The following is a 20,586-nucleotide window of genomic DNA, read 5'->3' as shown; positions in this document are numbered from 1 at the left end:
CTCTTCTCAACAGGGAGTCTGCTTTTCCCTCTCCCATTCCCCGCTTGTGTTCCCTCTCTCACTGTGTCTCTGTCAGATAAATAAAATCTTAATAAATAAATAACTAAATATATAAAGCTGTATAAAAATAAATTAACAAATAAATATGCTGTATAATGTGAAATGGAATAATGTGGCAAGCTGCAGACCCTAGAAAGGATGAAAAGTGAAGAGGGGCATTAGGAAATTGGGAAGGTAACTGATTGGCTTGATTCATCTTACATATGACTTATGCTGATATTTATCCAGCAACTTTGCTGTGAACAGAAGAAACACATACTTCGTCATAAAATCTGCCTGTTTTCCTGAGAAGTGGATGCATCAACATCAATCATCATCATCACAGCAATAACAATAATGACAGCTAACATTTACTGAGGGCTCATATTATTCCAGACACTGCTTAAGGGTTTATGTGTATTTCTTCACATATTTACTTCTCACAACAAAAGTAATAATATCCTCATTTTGCAAGTGAGGGAACTAAGCCCACAAAATGATTAAATAACTTAATCAAAGTCACCTACTTTGTCAGTGATAGAACCAAGATATGGACAAACGCACTCTAACACCAGAGCTTTTAGGTAACATCACAGAACTTGTTGAAAGAGAAACTTAAGTGGAATTGTAATATATATATATACTTCCTAACACTGAACAACCTAGAACCCACCCTTCACCCCTCAACCTTTAAAATCTGAGAGGAGGAAAGTCTTGTTAGTATCAGATCGAAGCCTGAGGTACTACAGACTGATGAGTTACTAGAACGGTTTGAGAACTGGGATTCATTTCTCATGTAAGTTAGGTGGAATTTCCTGAGGCAAAGTGGCAGGCATATCACACTCAGTGTGTGTGTTGGGGCACACTCAAAGAAGGGCTAAGAAGGAAAGTGGAAGATTCAGTACAAGTCAAAGGAAAGGGAACATCTGTCTAAAAGGGCCATCCCCTAAGGGTGTGAATTGGGGGATCTTTCTACTCCCATCGGTGTACGATAGAGGAAAAATGAATTAACATTAAAATTTCCATTCCTTTCTGGTGTTTTAAGTTCCCAGAACACTGTGTAAAGGAAATTACACCTGTTCAGTTTCTACATGGGAAAAAGGAGTATGGCAGTACTCAGGAAGGGAAATGCATCCAGTTCTTGATCACTTCTCTATTTTCCCTTATGGGTTACTAGGTAAAGATAACCATGAAATGGCAGACAAATCTCAAACACCAGAAGACAGCACGTTTACCACCTGACCTGTCTCTCTCCCATCTAACACGAAGACAAAAAGCAGGTCTCTTCCTCTCTGGACATTTGCCATACCAGAGCTGCACTGGTACATTAGAGAATAAGATTTCAAAGGTGGTACAGCTCCAGGTGATGATATAGTCTAGGATGTAGCCATATGAGTGGACGGCTATAGTGACATAAGGCCTTGAGCCTGAGGTGTTAAACAAGTTAACACATGAATAAACACATGAATAGTAAAGATATGAAAGTGACAGCAGGTTGCAAGGCAAAACAGATTATGAATCTTGAATAAATGGGGGGAAATGACATGACACAAATGATAGCCCTCCCCCCAAAAAAAGATCAAAGAGCAGTCAAGTCCAGACCTCTTTTTGACCTCATGGACTTGAGGTATATAAAAATAATAACTTCAAGGTGCCTGGGTGGCACAGGCAGTAAAGCATCCAACTCTTGGTTTTGGCTCAGGTCATGATCTCAGGGTTATGAGATTGAGCCCCATGTCAGGCTCTGCACCAAGCATGGAGTCTGCTTGAGATTCTCTATCCCTCCCCCTCTGCCCACCCCTCTAAAGCAAATAAATAAATCATATATTTATATTTATATATTTATAAATTTATATTTATTTATATTTATATATTTATATATTATATATATAATATATATATGGCTTCAGGGGGCGCCTGAGTGGTTCAGTCAGATAAGCCTCTGACTCTTGGTTTTGGGTCAGGTCATGACCTCAGGGCTGTGAGATCAAGCCAGTGTCAGCTCTGCACTCAGTAGAGTCTGTCTGCCTGAGATTCTCTCCCTCTCCCTCTGCCCCTCTCACTACTCATGCACTATTGAGCACACCTGCACTCTCATTTAAATAAATAAATCTTAATTTAAAAAATAATAGCTTCAGTACCTCCATTTAACAACTAATGTTTTATGGCCCTAATTAAGTGCAATAGCTACAAAACTGCTATGAAATTTAAAGTTGCAAGGCAAAAAAAAAAAAAAAACAGCAAGCCATTTGGTTTACAGACTACAGACAAAGATACTTCACAACTATGAAATCAATTAAGATTACCTTTATCACATAATAGGCCTGTGTTTTCTCCTCTTCTCCTTCAGGAGGCAGCATAACAACAGTAAGAATTTCATATCTGTTCTTCAGCTTATCAATTTTACTTAGCCTCTCATGAAACTCAGCACTAACATGGAAAGAAAAAGAAAAACACTGAAAAACAAATAACATACTCTCTTTTAAAGGGCTGTTTTCTTATATAAGATATTTTCATTAATACTGAAGTTAGACGCGCCTGGGTGACTCAGTGGGTTAAAGCCTCTGACTTTGGCTCAGGTCACGATCCCAGAATCCTGGGATCAAGCCCTGTATCGAGCCCTGCATCGGGCTCTCTGCTGGGCAGGGAGCCTGCTTCCCTTCCTCTCTCTCCGCCTGTCTCTCTGCCTACTTGTGATCTCTGTCAAATAAATAAATAAAATCTCTAAAATAAAATAACGAAGTCAAACAGGTTAAATATGTTCTCACTTTTCAATTTTCTAATTAGTGGGAAGCATCTCGGGTTTCACCCTATTTGAAAGCTAAGAAGTTAGGCTGTCATAGTTTCATGGATGTTGGCAGAAGACACAAGATTCCTAGGTCAGAGAAAAAGGACTTTGCCATTCATGGTACACCAAGTAGCATGCGCCTCCTGCTTGCAGAGTTCCAAAGTCCCATGCAAGTGAGGAGGAGCTCAAGTGGATGTTATATACACTGAAGGTTTATACCACAGCTGAGGAACCTCAAGCTTACATAGTCCAAATACCTTATAATAGGAATTAAGCAAATACATCCAATCTTTACTCCAGCAAGAGGATACCACCTCTAACTTCTGAGGCTATTCACTATCTAAACATCTTTTAAAAGATAGTTTAATGCAAATTAAAACCACAATACGTTATTACCTCACAGTCTTTGGGTAGCTAAGGAAAAAAAAAGAAAACAGAAGAGAAAAAAAGGAAAGTATTGCAGGGTGCCTCGGTGGCTCAGTTGGTTAAGCTGCCATTCTTGATTTCAAGTCAGGTCATGATCTCAGATTCCTGGGGGCTCTCAATGGGGAGTCTGCTTGAGATTCTCTCCCTTCTCCTCTCCCCCTCCCACTACTAGTGTACTCTCTTGATCTCTAAAATAAAAATATAAGTAAATCTTAAAAAGAAAAGTACTGACAGTAATGTAGAGAAATTGGAACCCTTGTGCACTACTGGTGGAACTATAAAATGATGCAACCACTATGGAAAACAGTATTGCAGTTCCTCAAAAAATTCCAAATAAAACTACCATATGAGGGGCGCCTGGGTGGCTCAGTGGGTTAAAGCCTCTGCCTTCGGCTCAGGTCATGGTCCCAGGGTCCTGGGATCGAGCCCCGCATCGGGCTCTCTGCTCGGCAGGGAGCCTTCTTCCTCCTCTCTCTCTGCCTGCCTCTCTGTCTACTTGTGATCTCTCTCTGTCAAATAAATAAATAAAATCTTTAAAAAAAAAAAAAAACTACCATATGATACAGTAATCACACTTCCAGTTACAAAGCCAAAAAAATCAGAAGTAGGTACTTGAAGAAATCTCTGCACCACAGTGTTCATATTATTTATAATAGCCAAGAGGTGAAGCAACCCAAAAAATCATGGACAGATGAATGATACATTAAATGTGGTAAATACATGCAATGAAATACTATTCAGCCTTAAAAGGAAATTGTATCACCTGCTACATGGACGAACCTGAGGACATTATGCTAAGTGGAATAAATCAGTCACAAAAGACAAATACTGCATGATTCCATTTACATGAAGTATCTAAAGCAGTCAAATTCATACAGACAGAAAAAAAATGGTAGTAACCAAGGGTTAGGGGAAGGAGGAAATGATTAATGTTTAGAAGGTATGGAGTTTCAGTTTCAGAAAATGAAAGAGTTCTGGAGATCTATTGCACTACAATGTGAATATACTTAATAACATCACTGAACTGTACACTTAATAATGTTTATAATGGTATATTTTATGTTTTCTGGTTTTTTACAAAAATTTTTAACAAGATAGTCCAGAACAGGAACGTTAGTACATTTCCTTGCAAGACACAGAAATATGAGAAACTAGAAAGAAGTGCCTCGGGGCGCCTGGGTGGCTCGGTGGGTTAAGCCGCTGCCTTCGGCTCTGGTCATGATCTCAGGGTCCTGGGATCGAGTCCCGCATCGGGCTCTCTGCTCAGCGGGGAGCCTGCTTCCCCCTCTATCTCTGCCTGCCTCTCTGCCTACTTGTGATCTCTCTCTGTCAAATAAATAAATAAAATCTTAAAAAAAAAAAGAAAAAAAAGAAAGAAGTGTCTCCCAAGATTTAAACTTTTTCTAATTTGCTGATTATTTTTTTCATTTTATTCTGGCAGATTCATATTTTATGAACTTTTAAAAAACTTATTTGCCTACTACAACCTTATGAAAGTGTACTACCCAAGTATGGTGAGAAGAAATCTTCAACCTACCAGTTTTCCTACTCCAAAAGAAAATTTGGTGGTAAAACACATTAAGAAACAGAAGTTATGGCTTTGCTTATTTTTAAGTATTACTGTTGTATCATCACAAAATATTTAGTCAACTTTTATATGATTGTAAAAGACAAGACCTGTTGGCTTCTAGCCTAAGATGGTGAACTGAGCACTAGTACATCTCTTCTCCTTCCAAAAATGGAAAATAATAAAAGGAGGGAAAAAACCTGCCACAGTTCTGGGAAAGAGAAAGACACAATTTTGTCATGAATTCATGAAAAAAATGGGAAACAAATAGAATTTGATTGATGGAGGGAGAGGGAGGATAGAGATAAAAACCGAAAATTATTAATGCAGAAATAAGAGCCACGTTTCATCAAAGAAGTCTGGAGAAAATTCAAATCCAAAAATAAGAAATAAAAAGACGAAGAGTGATCTCTTAGGCTAATATTAAGGTAAGTAATGAAAGGATTGTCTACAGAACATCTGGGCCACTCTCCTCAACCCCTCAAAGTTTATAGAAATGTTGGCAGGAATTATTTATGCTCCAATGATAAACCCCCAAATTAGCAGAGTTCCTAGCATTGTTTGTCGGCACTGAAGAAAAAAGTAAAAAAGAGCATGATATAATTCCAGGCCCCCACAACAGTGGAGATTAATAAAAACCAAAGTTTCACCCATGAAGTAAATAGTCTTTATCACCCAAAATAAACTCCTTAAGGGACAAATTACTATGGTCATTAAGGGGCAAATTAGCCCAGTGCCCATAAGCAGCCCTCCCATTTAGAAGAGAAACCAACTGGAGAAAAAGATCTATCTAATTGCAGAAGAAACCCATACCATCTGCTATATCAATCACCATGATTATGAATTAAACATTTGTTATTAAATATAACAGAAAGCCACGGACTATCAGACATTTTGGAAAGTTAACAGCATGAATGAAAAGAACAAAATCAGCAAACACAGGACATACACTAAGAGAAACAAAAATAATGCATGGGATAGAATAGAACTTCCAAAGTATTCCAATATCTCTAAAAGATGAGAGGATATTGATTCAAAACTATCCATTAATAAGAATAGACTGCTTTAAAAAGAAATGACCAGTGAAGGAACAAATATCCTTGCAAATAGTTTCCCCGTCTCAACTTAACAGTAGTAAGTAAGAAAGATTAATCAATGATCTAGAGAAAGGGGGACGAAGAATGGAGACTAGGCCAAAAGAAAGAGACTAGGGAGGGAAAAATAAGAATATCTTAAAAAGGGGAATAAAAAGAACAGAAATTTTAAAATGAGAGTAAAGTTAAGAAATCCAGAAGACAGACCAACAACCAGTAAAAATAAGCAACAAATGCAGAACACAGAGAGTGGTGTAAGGAAAAAAAAATTAAAGAACTAATAGAAAAATATTTCCCTGATCTAAAGAAAAACTTGATGAAATAATTGAGAGCTCACCAAGGTTCAAACAATAAAAATGAAAGCCAAAAACAAAACGCCAAAACAAACAAACAAACAAAAAACAAAACAAACAAAAAAAAAACACGCACCCAGACACATAGAGAAATTCTGAAACACGAAGGATAAAAAAAGTGTTCCAAATCTTTTCAGACAGAAAAAAATAAAAAAACCAAGTTCCTTACAAGACAAAATGAATTAGTCTGAGTCAGACCTCTCATAAAAACACTGTCATCTAAAAGAATATGAAACAATGCTTTCAAAGTCCAACTGTAATTCAAATATGAACAGAATAAGTATGCTTTAAACATGCAAGAACTCAAAAATTTCAGAAACCATCAATTCTGGAAAAAAAAAATTCAAAACATACTCCAGAGAAATGAAATGGGAATCCAACAAAATAAGATGACAAAGGATATACAAAACAGTATTAAACCAAAAACAAGTACAACATATAGGTAGGTGGAATTATTGCTGGCAATTGACTGTATAGTTTATGCAAGTTACAAGAAAGGAGTTCTTTAAAAATAGAAACATAATATTAAAAACAATAAATAACAACCTGAAACTATAATTGGTGGTTTCAACAACACAGGTAAGAAGGAGAGAGGAAATGCAGCAGTAAGATGCTAGAAGTCTTATCTCTTTTATGAAGGAAAAAAAATTGTAAGCTAATTAATCCTCAGTTTTCACAGAGAAATAGGAAGGTTGAAGTTTCTCTGGATTTAAGAATAACCAACAAGGGGTGCCTGGGTGGCTCAGTGGGTTAAGCCACTGCCTTCGGCTCAGGTCATGATCTCAGGGTCCTGGGATCGAGTCCCGCATCTGGCTCTCTGCTCAGCAGGGAGCCTGCTTCCCCCTCTTTCTTTGCCTACCTCTCTGCCTACTTGTGATATCTATCAAATAAATAAAATCTTAAAAAAAAAAGAATAACCAACAAAATAAAAATTAGAATGCAATTTTTAACAATAAAACAATAAAAGAAGAAAGAAGAGAAAAACAGAATTAGTAAAACCAATGAAAGACAGAAAAGACAAAAAAGAATACCTATCATATAATCCACTTCTAGGTATTTATCCAAGAGAAAAGAAAGCATATGCTCATACCAAGCACATATATGTTCAGAACAGCTTTATCTGTAATACTTAAAACACAGAAACAATAAATGTATACACAAATTGGGGTAGATATGGGTGCCTGGTGGCTCAGTGGGTTAAGCCGCTGCCTTCGGCTCAGGTCATGATCTCAGGGTCCTGGGATCGAGTCCCGCATCGGGCTCTCTGCTCAGCAGGGAGCCTGCTTCCTCCTCTCTCTCTCTGCCTGCCTCTCTGCCTACTTGTGATCTCTCTCTGTCAAATAAATAAATAAAATCTTTAAAAAAAAATTGGGGTAGATATATGCAATGCAATATTACTATTAGTGATACAAATCTGGGGTCAATAAATCATCCTGCCTGTTACATGTTTTTGTACAGCCCATGAGGAAAAAAATGCCATTTACATTTTTAAAATGTATGATTAAAGAAAAAATCAAGAGGAACATTATATTTAATGAAAAATAAAAATTCTATGAAATTCAAATTTCAGTGTCTGTAAAGTTTTATTGGAATACAGGCATGCTCATTTATTTCCATACTATCTATGGCTGCTTCTGCTCTTCAATGGCAGAGTTGGGTTGTTGCAACAGAGACCACATGGCCCACAAAACCTGTAATACTTACTATTTAGCCCTTATAAAAAATTGTGTAAGACACTGCTAAACTAATGTTTAACTTTCAAAGTTGAAATTTAACTCTCACTCTCTGCAGATAATATAATACTTTATGTGGAAAACCCAAAAGACTCCACTCTAAAACTGCTAGAACTTGTACAGGAATTCAGTAAAGTGTCAGGATATAAAATCAATCTACAGAAATCAGTGGCATTTCTATACACCAACAGCAAGACAGAAGAAAGACAAATTAAGGAGTTGATCCAATTTACAATTGCACCCAAAACCATAAGATACCTAGGAATAAACCTAACCAAAGAGGCAAAGAATCTATACTCAGAAAACTATAAAGTACTCATGAAAGAAATTGAGGAAGACACAAAGAAATGGAAAAGCATTCCATGCTCATGGACTGGAAGAATAAATATTGTGAAAATATCTATGTACCTAAAGCAATCTACATATTGATTGCAATCCCTATCAAAATACCATCAACTTTTTTCAAAGAAATGGAACAAATAATCCTAAAATTTATATGGAACCAGAAAAGACCCTAAATAGACAAAGGAATGTTGAAAAAGAAAGCCAAAGTTGGTGGCATCACAATTCCAGACTTCAAGTTCTATTACAAAGCTATGATCATCAAGACAGTATGGGACTGGCACAAAAACAGACACAAAGATCAGTGGAACAGAATAGAGAGCCCAGAAATAGACCCTCAACTCTATGGTCAACTAATCTTCAACAAAGCAGGAAGGAAATATTCAATGGATAAAAGAGTCTCTTCAACAAATGGTGTTGGGAAAATTGGACAGCAACATGCAGAAGAATGAAACTGGACCATTTCCTTACACACCACACACAAAAATAGACTCAAATGGATGAAAGACCTCAATGTGAGATAGGAATCCATCAAAATCCTTGAGGAGAATACAGGCAACAGCCTCTTCAGCCTCAGCTGCAGGTTCCTAGAAACATCGCCAAAAGCAAGAGAAGCAAGGGCAAAAATGAATTACTGGGATTCATCAAGATCAAAAGATTTTGCACAGCAAAGGAAACAGTTAACAAAACCAAAAGACAACTGACAGAATGGGAGAAGATATATGCAAACAGCATATCAGATAAAGTGCTAATATCCAAAATCTATAAAGAACTTACCAAACTCAACACCCAAAGGACATATAATCCAATCAAGAAATGGGCAGAGGACATAAACAGACATTTCTGCAAAGAAGACATCCAGATGGTCAACAAACACATGAAAAAATGTTCCACATCACTCGGCATCAGGGAAATACAAATTAAAACCACAATGAGATACTACCTTGCACCAGTCAGAATGGCTAAAGTTAACAAGTCAGGAAACAAAAGACGTTGGCAAGGATGTGGAAAAAGGAGAAGCCTCCTACACTGTTGGTGGGAATGCAAGCTGGTGGAGCCCCTCTGGAAAACAGTATGGAGATTCCTCAAAAAATTGAAAATAGAGCTACCCTACAATGCAGCAATTGAACTACTGGGTATTTACCCTAAAGATACAAATGTAGTGATCCAAAGGGGCACGTGCACCCAAATGTTTCTAGCAGGAATGTCCACAATAGCCAAACTATGGAAAGAATCTATATGGAAAGATGTCCATCAACAGATGAATGGATAAAGAAGTGGCCTATTTATACAATGGAATACTATGCAGCCATCAAAAGAAATGAAATCTTGCCATTTGCAATGACGTGGATGAAACTAGAGGGTATTATGCTGAACAAAATAAGTCCATCAGAAAAAGACAATTATCATATGATCTTACTGATATGAGGAATTTGAAAGGCAGAGTGGGGGTTTGGGGGGTAGGAAAGGAAAAAATGAAACAAGAAAGGATCAGGAAGGAGACAAACCATAAGAAACTCTTAATCTCACAAAACAAACTGAGGGTTGCTGGGGGAAGGGGAGGAGAGGGGAGGGAGGCTATGGAGAGGGTGGTTGGGTTATGGACATTGGGGAGGGTATGTGTTATGGTGAGTGCTGTGAAGTGTGTAAACCAGAAAATTCACAGACCTGTACCCCTGGGGCAAATAATACACATATGTTAATAAAAAATTAACAAAGTTGAAATTTATAATTAGCTAAGTGTCTATCTCAAAAAGTTAAGCACATCAGAATAAACCCATAAAAATAAAAGGAAAAAATAGTAAATGTGAAAGCAGCAAGTAATAAAATAGAAAAGTGGTGACCTGGGTGGCTCAGTCAGTTAAGCATCCAACTCTTGGTTTCAGTTTAGGTCAGGATCTCAGGGCCATGAGATCAAGCCCTGCGTGAGGCTCTGGGCTTGACTTGAGGCCTACTTGAGATTCTTTCTTCATCCCTCTCCCTCCCTTTCTGCTCCTCCCTGACTCGTGCTTTCTCTCTCTCTCTCTCTCTCTAAGATAAATAAATAGAATCTTTAAAAAATAATAATAAATAATAATAAAATAGAAAATGGATTCATAATAGAAAAAAATGAACAAGGATCGTTTCTTTTCAAGGAATAATAAAATTGATTAACCACTGGCAAGACTTGTCCCACCTAAAAAAGAGAAGTCACAAATAATATCAGGAATGAAAGGCTACAAACACTACAGCTATTAAATAATAAAATGATACTGTAAACAATTTTATGACAATAACTCAAAATTTAGATGAAATGGAAATTTTTTCCTAGGGAAAAATATAATTTACTAAAACTTACTGAAGAAGAAATACAAAATCTGTGTTGTTCCATAACCGATCAATAAATTGAATCAATAGTTGAAAATCTTCAAAAAAGTCCAGGCATCCAATGGCTTTACTAGTAAGATCTTTGAAAATTCAAGAAAGATATAATTCTACACTTTTACGAACTTACCCAGACTACAGAAAAATAAAAAACACACAGAATTGTTCTATGAAAGCTGACATAACCTTAATTACCTGATAAATTGACAAGGACAACACAGAAAGGAGAATAATAACCACAGATGTGACAACTATATACAAATACCATCAAACAAAATCTAGAATTATAGAAAATGTAAGAGAAGTTTTGTTTATTCCTGGATTGTAATGTTGTTTTAACCTTGAAAAATCAATCGCTATATTTAACTATATTAACAGACTGAAGGAGCTGCATCATATCAATGAATACAGAAAAAGCATATAACAAAAGTTAACATCCATTCCTGATGAAATGAACTAAAACAACCTCTTAGCAAAGAATGAAAACAGATGGGCACTCCCTTGATATTTAAAAATTATCTCAAAAAAGTCTACAATTGGGGCGCCTGGGTGGTTCAGTGGGTTAAGCCGCTGCCTTCGGCTCGGGTCATGATCTCAGGGTCCTGGGATCGAGTCCCGCATCGGGCTCTCTGCTCAGCAGGGTGCCTGCTTCCTCCTCTCTCTCTGCCTGCCTCTCTGCCTACTTGTGATCTCTCTCTGTCAAATAAATAAAATCTTTAAAAAAAAAAAAAAAAGTCTACAATTCATATTAATGATAAAATGATTCCTTTCCAGATCAGGTCCAAGACCAGGGGACCTACAATCACCATTGCCATTTGGCACTGACCTGGAGGTCAGACAACAAGGACAGTGAGACAAAAAAAAGAAAAGTTATAAAGACTGAAAAGAGAGACACAAAACTGTTATTTGCAATCGATGTGAATGAAATACCTAGAAATTAGAATCTACAGATCAACTGTCAGAATTAATAACAGTTTAAGCAAAGTTGCTGGATTCTTAATACATAGAAATCAACTGTATTTCTATAATGCTAGCAACAAATCAAAATGAAATGATTTAAAAGAAAATAACATTTACAGAAACATTTTAAAAAGTAACATGTAGGGGTGCCTGCATGGCTCAGACCACTGAGCATCTGATTCTTGATTTCAGCTCAGGCCATTATCTCAGGGTCCTGAGATAGATCCCCACGTCATGCTCCAAGTTGAGCATGGAGCCTGTTTAAGATTCTCTCTCTCTCTGCCCCCTGTCCTCCCCCTACTCATGCTTTCTCTCTATCAAATAAATAATAACTTAATTACTTAATTTAATCATATAAAAAGTAGCATGTAGTCAGAAATAAATCTTTTTTATAAAAGATATGCAAAACCTCTAGGGCAAAATTGTTTTAATAAATGCAGCCATAAGGAAAAGCAGGTTATTGAACTCTCAACCACAAAACATACTTGAAAATCAAACAAGGGAATTAGTGATCTCATTGCAAAAGGGATAATCTAGAGAATTAGAAGTTACCAAAGGAAAGAGTGAGGAAAAACCGTAGGTTTTTCATTAAAATGTGTCCAATATATTAAAAGCCTTTTCAGGGCGCCTGGGTGGCTCAGTGGTTAGGCCTCTGCCTTCGGCTCAGGTCATGATCTCAGGGTCCTGGGATCGAGCCCTGAGTCAGGCTCTGTGCTCAGCAAGGAGCCTTCTTCCCCCTCTCTTTCTGCCTGCCTCTCTGCCTACTGGTGATCTCTGTCAAATAAATAAATAAAATCTTTAAAAATAGCAATAATAAAAAAAAAAATAAAAGCCTTTTCAAATAAGAAAAAGATGATCATCCAGTTAGTTCTTCTGACATCACTTTTACATTTTCAAAAAATTTTAGCAGTATTTTAAAGCCCAAATTACCTTATGTTCTGCCGTTCTTGATCAACATATCTTATTTGTGATGCAAGCATTGTTTTGTGAACCTTAATTTCTTCGATTCGTTCTTCCATAGCTGTGTGTAACTGCTGTTTTCTTTTTTCCAGAGAAAGTACTTCTTCTGCCTTACTGTGAAGCATTTCTCGAGTACGTTTAACTTCAAGTTTTAAAAGATTATCTTCTATCATCAAATCCTATCAACATAACAAAATTGTCAGATACTTAAATTATTACTGTTATACACAAACAAAAATGCTTTCTTCTATTGTCACAAAAGTCAAACTTGAAAATACAACTTTTTCTAATTTGACCACTGACCAAGATAACGAAGATTAAATTTAGATTGCTCTCAGTGATAACTCTTGGTTTTTCTTCATATTTAAGAAACGGATTTATTCCAAGTCTTATTATAATTCAATTTGAAATTTAAGTTTTACTTAAAAAAAAAAAAGTAAGATTCCCAAAATCTTACAATACAGGAAATATATATATATATATATATATATATATATATACACATATATATATATATATATATTCCTATGGATGAAAATTTTTATATTCTAAACTAAATCTCACAAAATAACATGTAAATAAATTTCTATTCTAAACAATTCAGTCATGGATAGAGTACTGACAGAAGAGTACACAAATAAATCACTTTTCAGAATAGAAAGCCCAGGAACAAACACTCCAGAACATAAGACTTTATTATTTCAAAACATAGCTTTACAGTTGGAGAAAAGATTAGATCCCTACATCTCAAATGTACTAAAAAGATATTCCAGATTAATAAAAATTTACTGTAAGAGATAATACCAATGCAGTTACTGAAATATTAAACATTTGTTTGATTTTTAGTATGACAAAGAAGTTTCTAAGTATAAAAATTATTTAGGGAAAAAGTAATTGATGTTAAAAAAAGTTTTTAATGTCAAAAATCTAAATAAAAATTTAAAGATAAATGGAAAAAATATTGATAATATGACAATATTTTACATATGAAGGTCTTTTGCAAAGCAAAAGATATATTAAAAAATATAAAATTTCTAATGGAAATATGGGCCAAGATAATAAACTAGAAATCCAAAAAAGAAAGATCATGGAATATAACATACATTTTTTTGAGAGGAAGAGAGCACACAGAAGTGGGGGTGGGGGTGGGAAGGGGGGCACAGAGGGAGAGGGAGAGAAAGAATCCTAAGTAGGCTCCATGCTCAGTGCAGAGTCCACATCCCACAACTCTGAGATCACAACCTGAACCAAAACCAAAAGTCAGACACACTTAACCCACTAAGCCACCCAGCCACACCTAAACATTTTTATTTAAACATAAATATTTTAAATTTTATGTTTAAACATCACGTTGTCACCAACTTAAAAAATATAGACTAATACAATGAAATACCATGTTTGCTCATCAAATTGACAACAATTTTATGAATTACAATATCCACACTTACTGATGATGAGTAAAATAGAATGCTCACACACTGCTGTGGGACTATTAGATGAACCCTCTAGAAGACAGTTTGGCTTGAAAATTAGTCTGGGGCCACCTGGGTGGCTCAATCAGTTGAGGGCCCAACTCTTGGGTTTCGGCTTGGGTCATGATTTCAGGGTCATGAGATCAAGCCCTGTGTGGAGCTTCCTACTCAGTGCAGAGTCTGCTTGGGAATCTCTCTTTCTCCCTCTGCCCCTCCCCTTGTTCATGCGTGCACTCTCTCGCTCTAAAATAAAATGAGATCTTTTTTTAAAAAAATAGTTTTAAGACACTGAAAATATTCCTTCTTTTTGAACTGCAATTACACAGTTAGAAATTTCTCCTAACTCACTGAACAATTATACAACGACATATATGCACAGTATATGGTAATACTATATTTTCTTTAAGTGGGATCCATACCCAAAGTGGAGCTCAAACTCATGACCCTAAGAACAAGTTGCATTCCACTGACTGAACCAGCCAGGTCCACCTGATAGTACCACTTAGAATAACCACACATTGGAAATAAACACATATCCAGAAAACAGGATATGGTTTAATGTTATGGAAACTCATATGCAATAAACTGTAGGAAGACTTTAAAAATAATTGTTAAAGAATACTTAATGTTTAATATTTAATGTTTGCCAACATAAATGGAAATAGATAATATATTTAAAATTTCTTTAAATAATATATATAAAGTCAATTTTCTTCAAAAGACTAGAAGGAAATACTATAACTTTAACACTATCTTGTATACAGTGATTATAGTGAGTTATTTTCATCTTTATAGTTTGGTATATTTTTTAAATTTTCTATAATTAGCATTAAAATGTGTTTTTTAATATTACATACACATACGATTTACTGCACCTGTTTCAAAGCTCTGGTTTTATTAAGTTCTTTCTCTGATCTGTCATTGAAAAGGTTTAGTTCATTTATTTTGGTCATGAGGAACTGTTTTTCATCACAATTTTTACTATTTGACTTCTTGATAAAGTAAAGATCATTCTATAAAAAGGGAAAAGAGGTACATAAATATATATTTTAAAATAACATTAAATAAATGTATCTTACATTAAATTATGTTCCATCAAATATTTATAATAATTGGATCTTTAAATCTCACACTTCATGCTCTAATGTTTCTAATATAATACACGTGAATATTCACATAGAAACATATTCCTTTTTATCACCTATTGATTTTTTGGATTTGGTTTTGGTTCAATAATTCTGCAAAATATTATGTATAGTTCAACCCAAATTATTGGGTGATTGCCATTTATGGGGAGAAATATGAAGAGGAAGCCAAGCATCAATTCAGTATACAGCTTACCTTTTGAAGTTCCTTACTTGATTCAACCCAAGTCACAGAAGGCAAAAACCTTCAGTCTAAAAAAGCATAGGGTTTTGGTTCCCAGTACAAGTTCTAGAATCAGATGGCCTTAATTACACATTAGTTATCTGACCCTGGTGGGCAACCTACTCTTTCTTAGCTTCCTCATTTCTAAAATGGAAACGGCAGTACCTACCTGCCTGGGCTGCTCTGAGGATTAGAGATGTTACTGTCAAAGAGTATCTACAACAGTGTTTGACACACAGAAGTGCCATGAATTTTTATTATTACTTAATTACATGTATAGTTATGTATTGCTAGCGAGAAAATGCTAGAAAAGTTCTAATTCCATCAGATGTGTAAGTGTGTCACACAGATCCATCAGATATCAGGTTCCTAGCTTTATAACAGCCTCCATCTCCCTACTCACCCAGACTTCGGAACAAGGTTTGTGCTCATAATCCCCTCTGGGTACCTAAAGCAAAAACTTTCTAGTTTCAAGACGTAGTTCTGTTCCTCTCTCTCCCTCTGTCTTTTACTCTCTCTTTCTCTCTGCCTCCCGCCTATGCCTCTCTCATCGCCTGTATTTCTCTTAGGTATGAAGCGAATTGCATTGCAGCAAGACTGCAAGAAGAGGAATTTTTTTTGCGTGTATGATTTCCTAAAATCACACATAAAAGATGTGATTTCATAAAATTGACTTTTAGAATGAAAAAAAATTTAACTTAAGGTGATTTTCAACCAGAAGGAATTAAGTTTCTATTATTCAAAATATGAGATGGAATAGCACGGAAGAGGTAATGCAGAATGGTTTCACAATCTCATGGTACCACTGAGAAGAGCAGACCTTCATTAGAAGGTTAACTAGCTTTAATATCTTAAAAACTTCACTTGCATTTCTTGTAATTTATTTATCTCTCTATTAAAACCAAGTTGGGAGAGGCATTAAGTACTATATAGCTGTATAATGGACAGAGCCCGAGTAGTTAAAAGGCAAAACACTAGAACTATTCCTACACAGCAAAACAGATACCATTCACAACAGAGTCAAGAAATGTGCTTGCATGCAAATGTCACCCTCCTATCATTCAGCAGTATTCATATTCTTATCTTATTCTATGTAATTAAAACAATACCATTTATCGAACACCTCCTAAAAGCACTGTGTTAAGATACACATTGCTTCTAATTCTCCCAAATACCCTAAAATAATATCAAATATTTTCTTTCATTTAATAGATGAGTTAACTAGGGCTCAGTTAACTGGGGCTCAGAAAAGTTGAAATAGAAGTACTGAAATAAACTTTATACTCACAACCACTTGTTTTTGATTCCAAAATACATGTTCTTTTCCACAAAGTTAAGGAAACGGTTTTTAAACATTTCATCAGGAAACAAACTACTCCAAACCATAATTTTATCATCTTAAATTTTTTTTAAAAAATTATTTTAAAAAGTAAGAGCTCCCTTTCACCCTTGCAGTCCTGAAGGAATTCAGGGCAATCCTTCTTATAACCACCAGAGGACACCGATCACAAGCCTTTCAAACTGTAAATGACACTCCTATCTTTTGGGGTTATTCCATTCAGGTCCGTGAGCTCCTTTACTTACTCTCAGTTAAACTTTAAAATACGATTTATATTACATAGGCTCCCCTAACATAGGATTTATATGACTATAAACAGTAAAATACCGAAAGATGAAGAACATTTTTATCTTATTAACAAAATAGAATCATTCAAAAAATTGTAACCAAGTAAAAATATGAATAACAATAGATGACCCATAACGGTCATTTCAAAGATAAAGGGCAATCAAGATATTCTGGCAAAAACATAATAGAAACATGAAATTTATCAATGTTTTAAACCATATACTGTTTAAGAGTATTTTGAAGTCCAGTGGGCTAGGCATCAAATCCTAGCACTCCATGTACTAGCTGTGTACAGCTTGGTTACATGTGTAACCATGGACAAGTTACTTGATTTGTGACACGAGTATTAATATCTCCCTCACAAGACAATGATAAAGATTAAATGAGATAAAATACTAAAAGCATATAATATACTTAACATATAGTAAATGCATAATCAATAGTAATGTTATATTCTCGTAGTCAGTATAGAAACATGAACATTAGTTCATACATTTGTTATATATGCAAGTAGCTTGGCAATCATCCTATCCAAACATGGTCTTAGAACCATGTTGACTTAAAATAGAATAACTAATGACTGGGATATTTGAAGCATTAAAAGTATTTTGGTTAAGTTACATGAAGTTTCTTGATCTGTGTTTCCAAAAGGCCAAATGTAGATTTTTTCTCTTCCAACATCTTTTTAAGTTCAACAATTTTTGTTTCAAGGGCTTGTTTTTCTTCTGAATTAATTTCTCCTTTTAACCGTGACATTCGGCGTTCCACTTGTTGAATGTAAAAATCCTGTTGAATTTTTTTAAAAACAGATAATGAGAAATAGACAGTTAAAACCATTTCTATAAATGTAAAAACACAATAAACACTTCCTTAAAGTTTAGTCTTAAGTGTCATCATTTACTAAAGTCACTTTAATTCATCAGTAATTTATAGTGTAAAATCCTTCTTAGCTCTAAGCAGAGAAATAGCAAACAATCTAGTGCATGATAATGACATAAAAGTAAGTAAGTAAGTAAGTAATCTTCTGAAAATATAAGAAGTCAGCTAGGAGGATATTCACCATACTACTAGGATGAAACCTCAGTAAAACCACTGGATTTATACAGACATGGATTTTTGAGGACCCATTTTCTAAGGGATATAAAAAAAAGTCATAAATTGTTAGCTATGGATGGCTCAAATATGGTGAACTTCCGATGAATTATTTTTAAAAGAATACTTCAGCATCTGTAATTTTGAGAAACTAAGACTACATTAGATAAGGAAATTGAGATGTAGAGTGGGATGATATTAAAGAATTAACATGAGACAGAATATATAAATGAAACATATAAGTGAAAACTTCCAAAGTGCTTTTAAACTATTAGTTTATGGGCAGGGGTAGGGAAGCCCATGTTTGCATGACTAAGACTCAACATACAGTTTTTTCAGGTTTCAGATATCCCACTCCTTGTTTTGTTTTACTCCAGGCCCAAATGGCCCAGGTTCCTCTAAAGCCTGGTTGTTTCTCACTAGAGTTGTCTATCCTCTCACCTGTTCATTTCAGATCAAGAAAAAAATAGCTTTTAAGGCTCCCTTACCTTACTGCTGACCAAACGTGATATCCCATTTCAACATTTGTCTATCGCTCCAAGAATGCCTTAAAAATCTTTGCTTTTTCAGGACACTATGGTATTTTAACCATCACAACTATAACAAATCAATATGGAAGACATTCATAAGATTAATATCTACCTGACTGTACATAATTTCTTGCTGCTTCAAGGTTTCAAAATCCAGTTTTTGTAACTGATGGTTGAGGTGCTTTAGAGAGGACCGAGTTCCTTCGATTTCTGATACAACAGCTTTTTCTTTCATTGTCTCAGTCTGTAATTCCTGAACTTTCTTAAATAGCACCTCTTTCACTATGTTCAACTGAACTTCCACTTCCTGGTGATAAGAATAATAGTGATCAATGAAATTATAGTAGCTTAAAATCTTTTATTTTATGAACATTATAATTTCAGGGGTCATAAGTTAACCCCCCCCAACATTTTTTAGCCTTTAAGAATATAAGAATGCCCTTCCCACAATTTCAACAAATCTCCAACCTTTCTTATAGTCTACTCTATTCCAGTACCTTGATCTGTCATCTTAATTCTATACCATGTCACCCTGACCTTAGAACTTGGTCATTCCACTGGTTTCCTTAGAAAATAAAATATACCAGAGACACACATCTTTCAAGTTCACAGAATTTGCTGAAGTCTTGAGGTTGTTACAGGAAAGAAATCATATCATGCAATCTCCCACCTTCTTCTGGGCACTATCCAGTGGTGAGCAGGTAAATGTTTATCCACCAGTTTTCCAAAGGATGGGAGGTTAGGGGGAAGAAGCTGATTTTTCATTGTATAAATATTCCCACTATGGCCAATTTCAAACCACTAACATGATTCCGTTAAATGCAGAGTTGGGAAGAGAGGCAGTAGCAAACCATTACATAGCATTTCCACTATACATATATAATAAATGTAAGTAATCTTAAGAGCATAAATAGATAATAGTAAAATCTAGTAAAATAATTTTGAAGTGATGAGTGTTGAGTACTTCTTTTACTTCATTTTGAATGTATATATTTAATTATAAGTCTAATTAACTTAATTTTTAATAGTAGCTATGTTAGCAGCTGACTTGCAAAATTCCAGGAAATTCAACTATCATTCATTTTGAGCTGGTAAATGCTGGTCCCAACATGCTACTGGCACTACCCTTTATTCACACCTTGTCTCCAGTTGCCTCCCTACGTGTACAGCCTTCTAGGAAACAGAAACCAGTCCCCCATTCCCACTCCTCATTTCTTAAGAGGCAGATCTGTCTTGACCTCAGGGTTTCATGACCATGTGTTCTAGGCTTCATATAGATCTCCCATGCCAAGCAAGATCTGTTGAAAGTTATCATTTTAAATGTTGAAATAATTTCCCTCTGTGTTCTTACACCCAGATAAGCCTATTTCCTTTTGGCAACAAATGACCCTCAATATGAAAAAAAAAAAAAAAATCTGTGACTGGCACATTTAAATTTTGACAAATTAAAAAACAGAATATAATCTTAAGAATGCTTTTTTATATATAATGGACAATTTTCATTTGTTTTAAGACCTTCTCAAAGACTGTCTGGCAGTTTTAAAGTCAGTGCTTGGTAGTATAACACAGTACACTTCCAAAGCTATAGGTTAGGATTTTTCCAAACAAAAACCAACAGCTACAAAAACCAAGATTATGAATAAAATGCTGCTATACATGCTGCCATAATAAACTGCAGCACACATGCTGCCAATCCCATTTTTTCTAATTAAGCTAATTTCTTCAAAAATGTCACCAGTTTTTAATGTCATCATCAAAAGGTCTACTTTATATGGATTTCAGTCTTTATAGACTTCTAATAAGTTCTAATACTGTCCTATTACATGTACTACAAAAACTCATGCCTTAGGGGGGAAAAACCAACTTTTTAA

At 35.3% G+C, this 20,586-nt stretch overlaps 1 protein-coding gene across 1 annotated transcript in view; it reads right to left on the bottom strand.

Annotated features, from left to right (window-relative positions):
• CCDC39 (coiled-coil domain containing 39) overlaps positions 1–20,586 on the bottom strand; it is a 53,749-nt gene that overhangs the window by 7,113 nt on the left and 26,050 nt on the right. The window contains exons 10-14 of the mRNA XM_032340039.1: positions 18,828–19,022; positions 17,715–17,879; positions 14,974–15,111; positions 12,597–12,805; positions 2,346–2,469 (exon numbers count right to left, since the gene is read on the bottom strand). Coding sequence (XP_032195930.1) covers positions 2,346–2,469; positions 12,597–12,805; positions 14,974–15,111; positions 17,715–17,879; positions 18,828–19,022 — 831 coding nt within the window. The remainder of the gene's footprint in view (positions 1–2,345; positions 2,470–12,596; positions 12,806–14,973; positions 15,112–17,714; positions 17,880–18,827; positions 19,023–20,586) is intronic.

This window comes from Mustela erminea, chromosome 1 (assembly GCF_009829155.1).
Source record: "Mustela erminea isolate mMusErm1 chromosome 1, mMusErm1.Pri, whole genome shotgun sequence".
Taxonomy (NCBI): Eukaryota; Metazoa; Chordata; class Mammalia; order Carnivora; family Mustelidae; genus Mustela; species Mustela erminea.
This window is presented reverse-complemented; position numbering and strand designations above follow the sequence as displayed.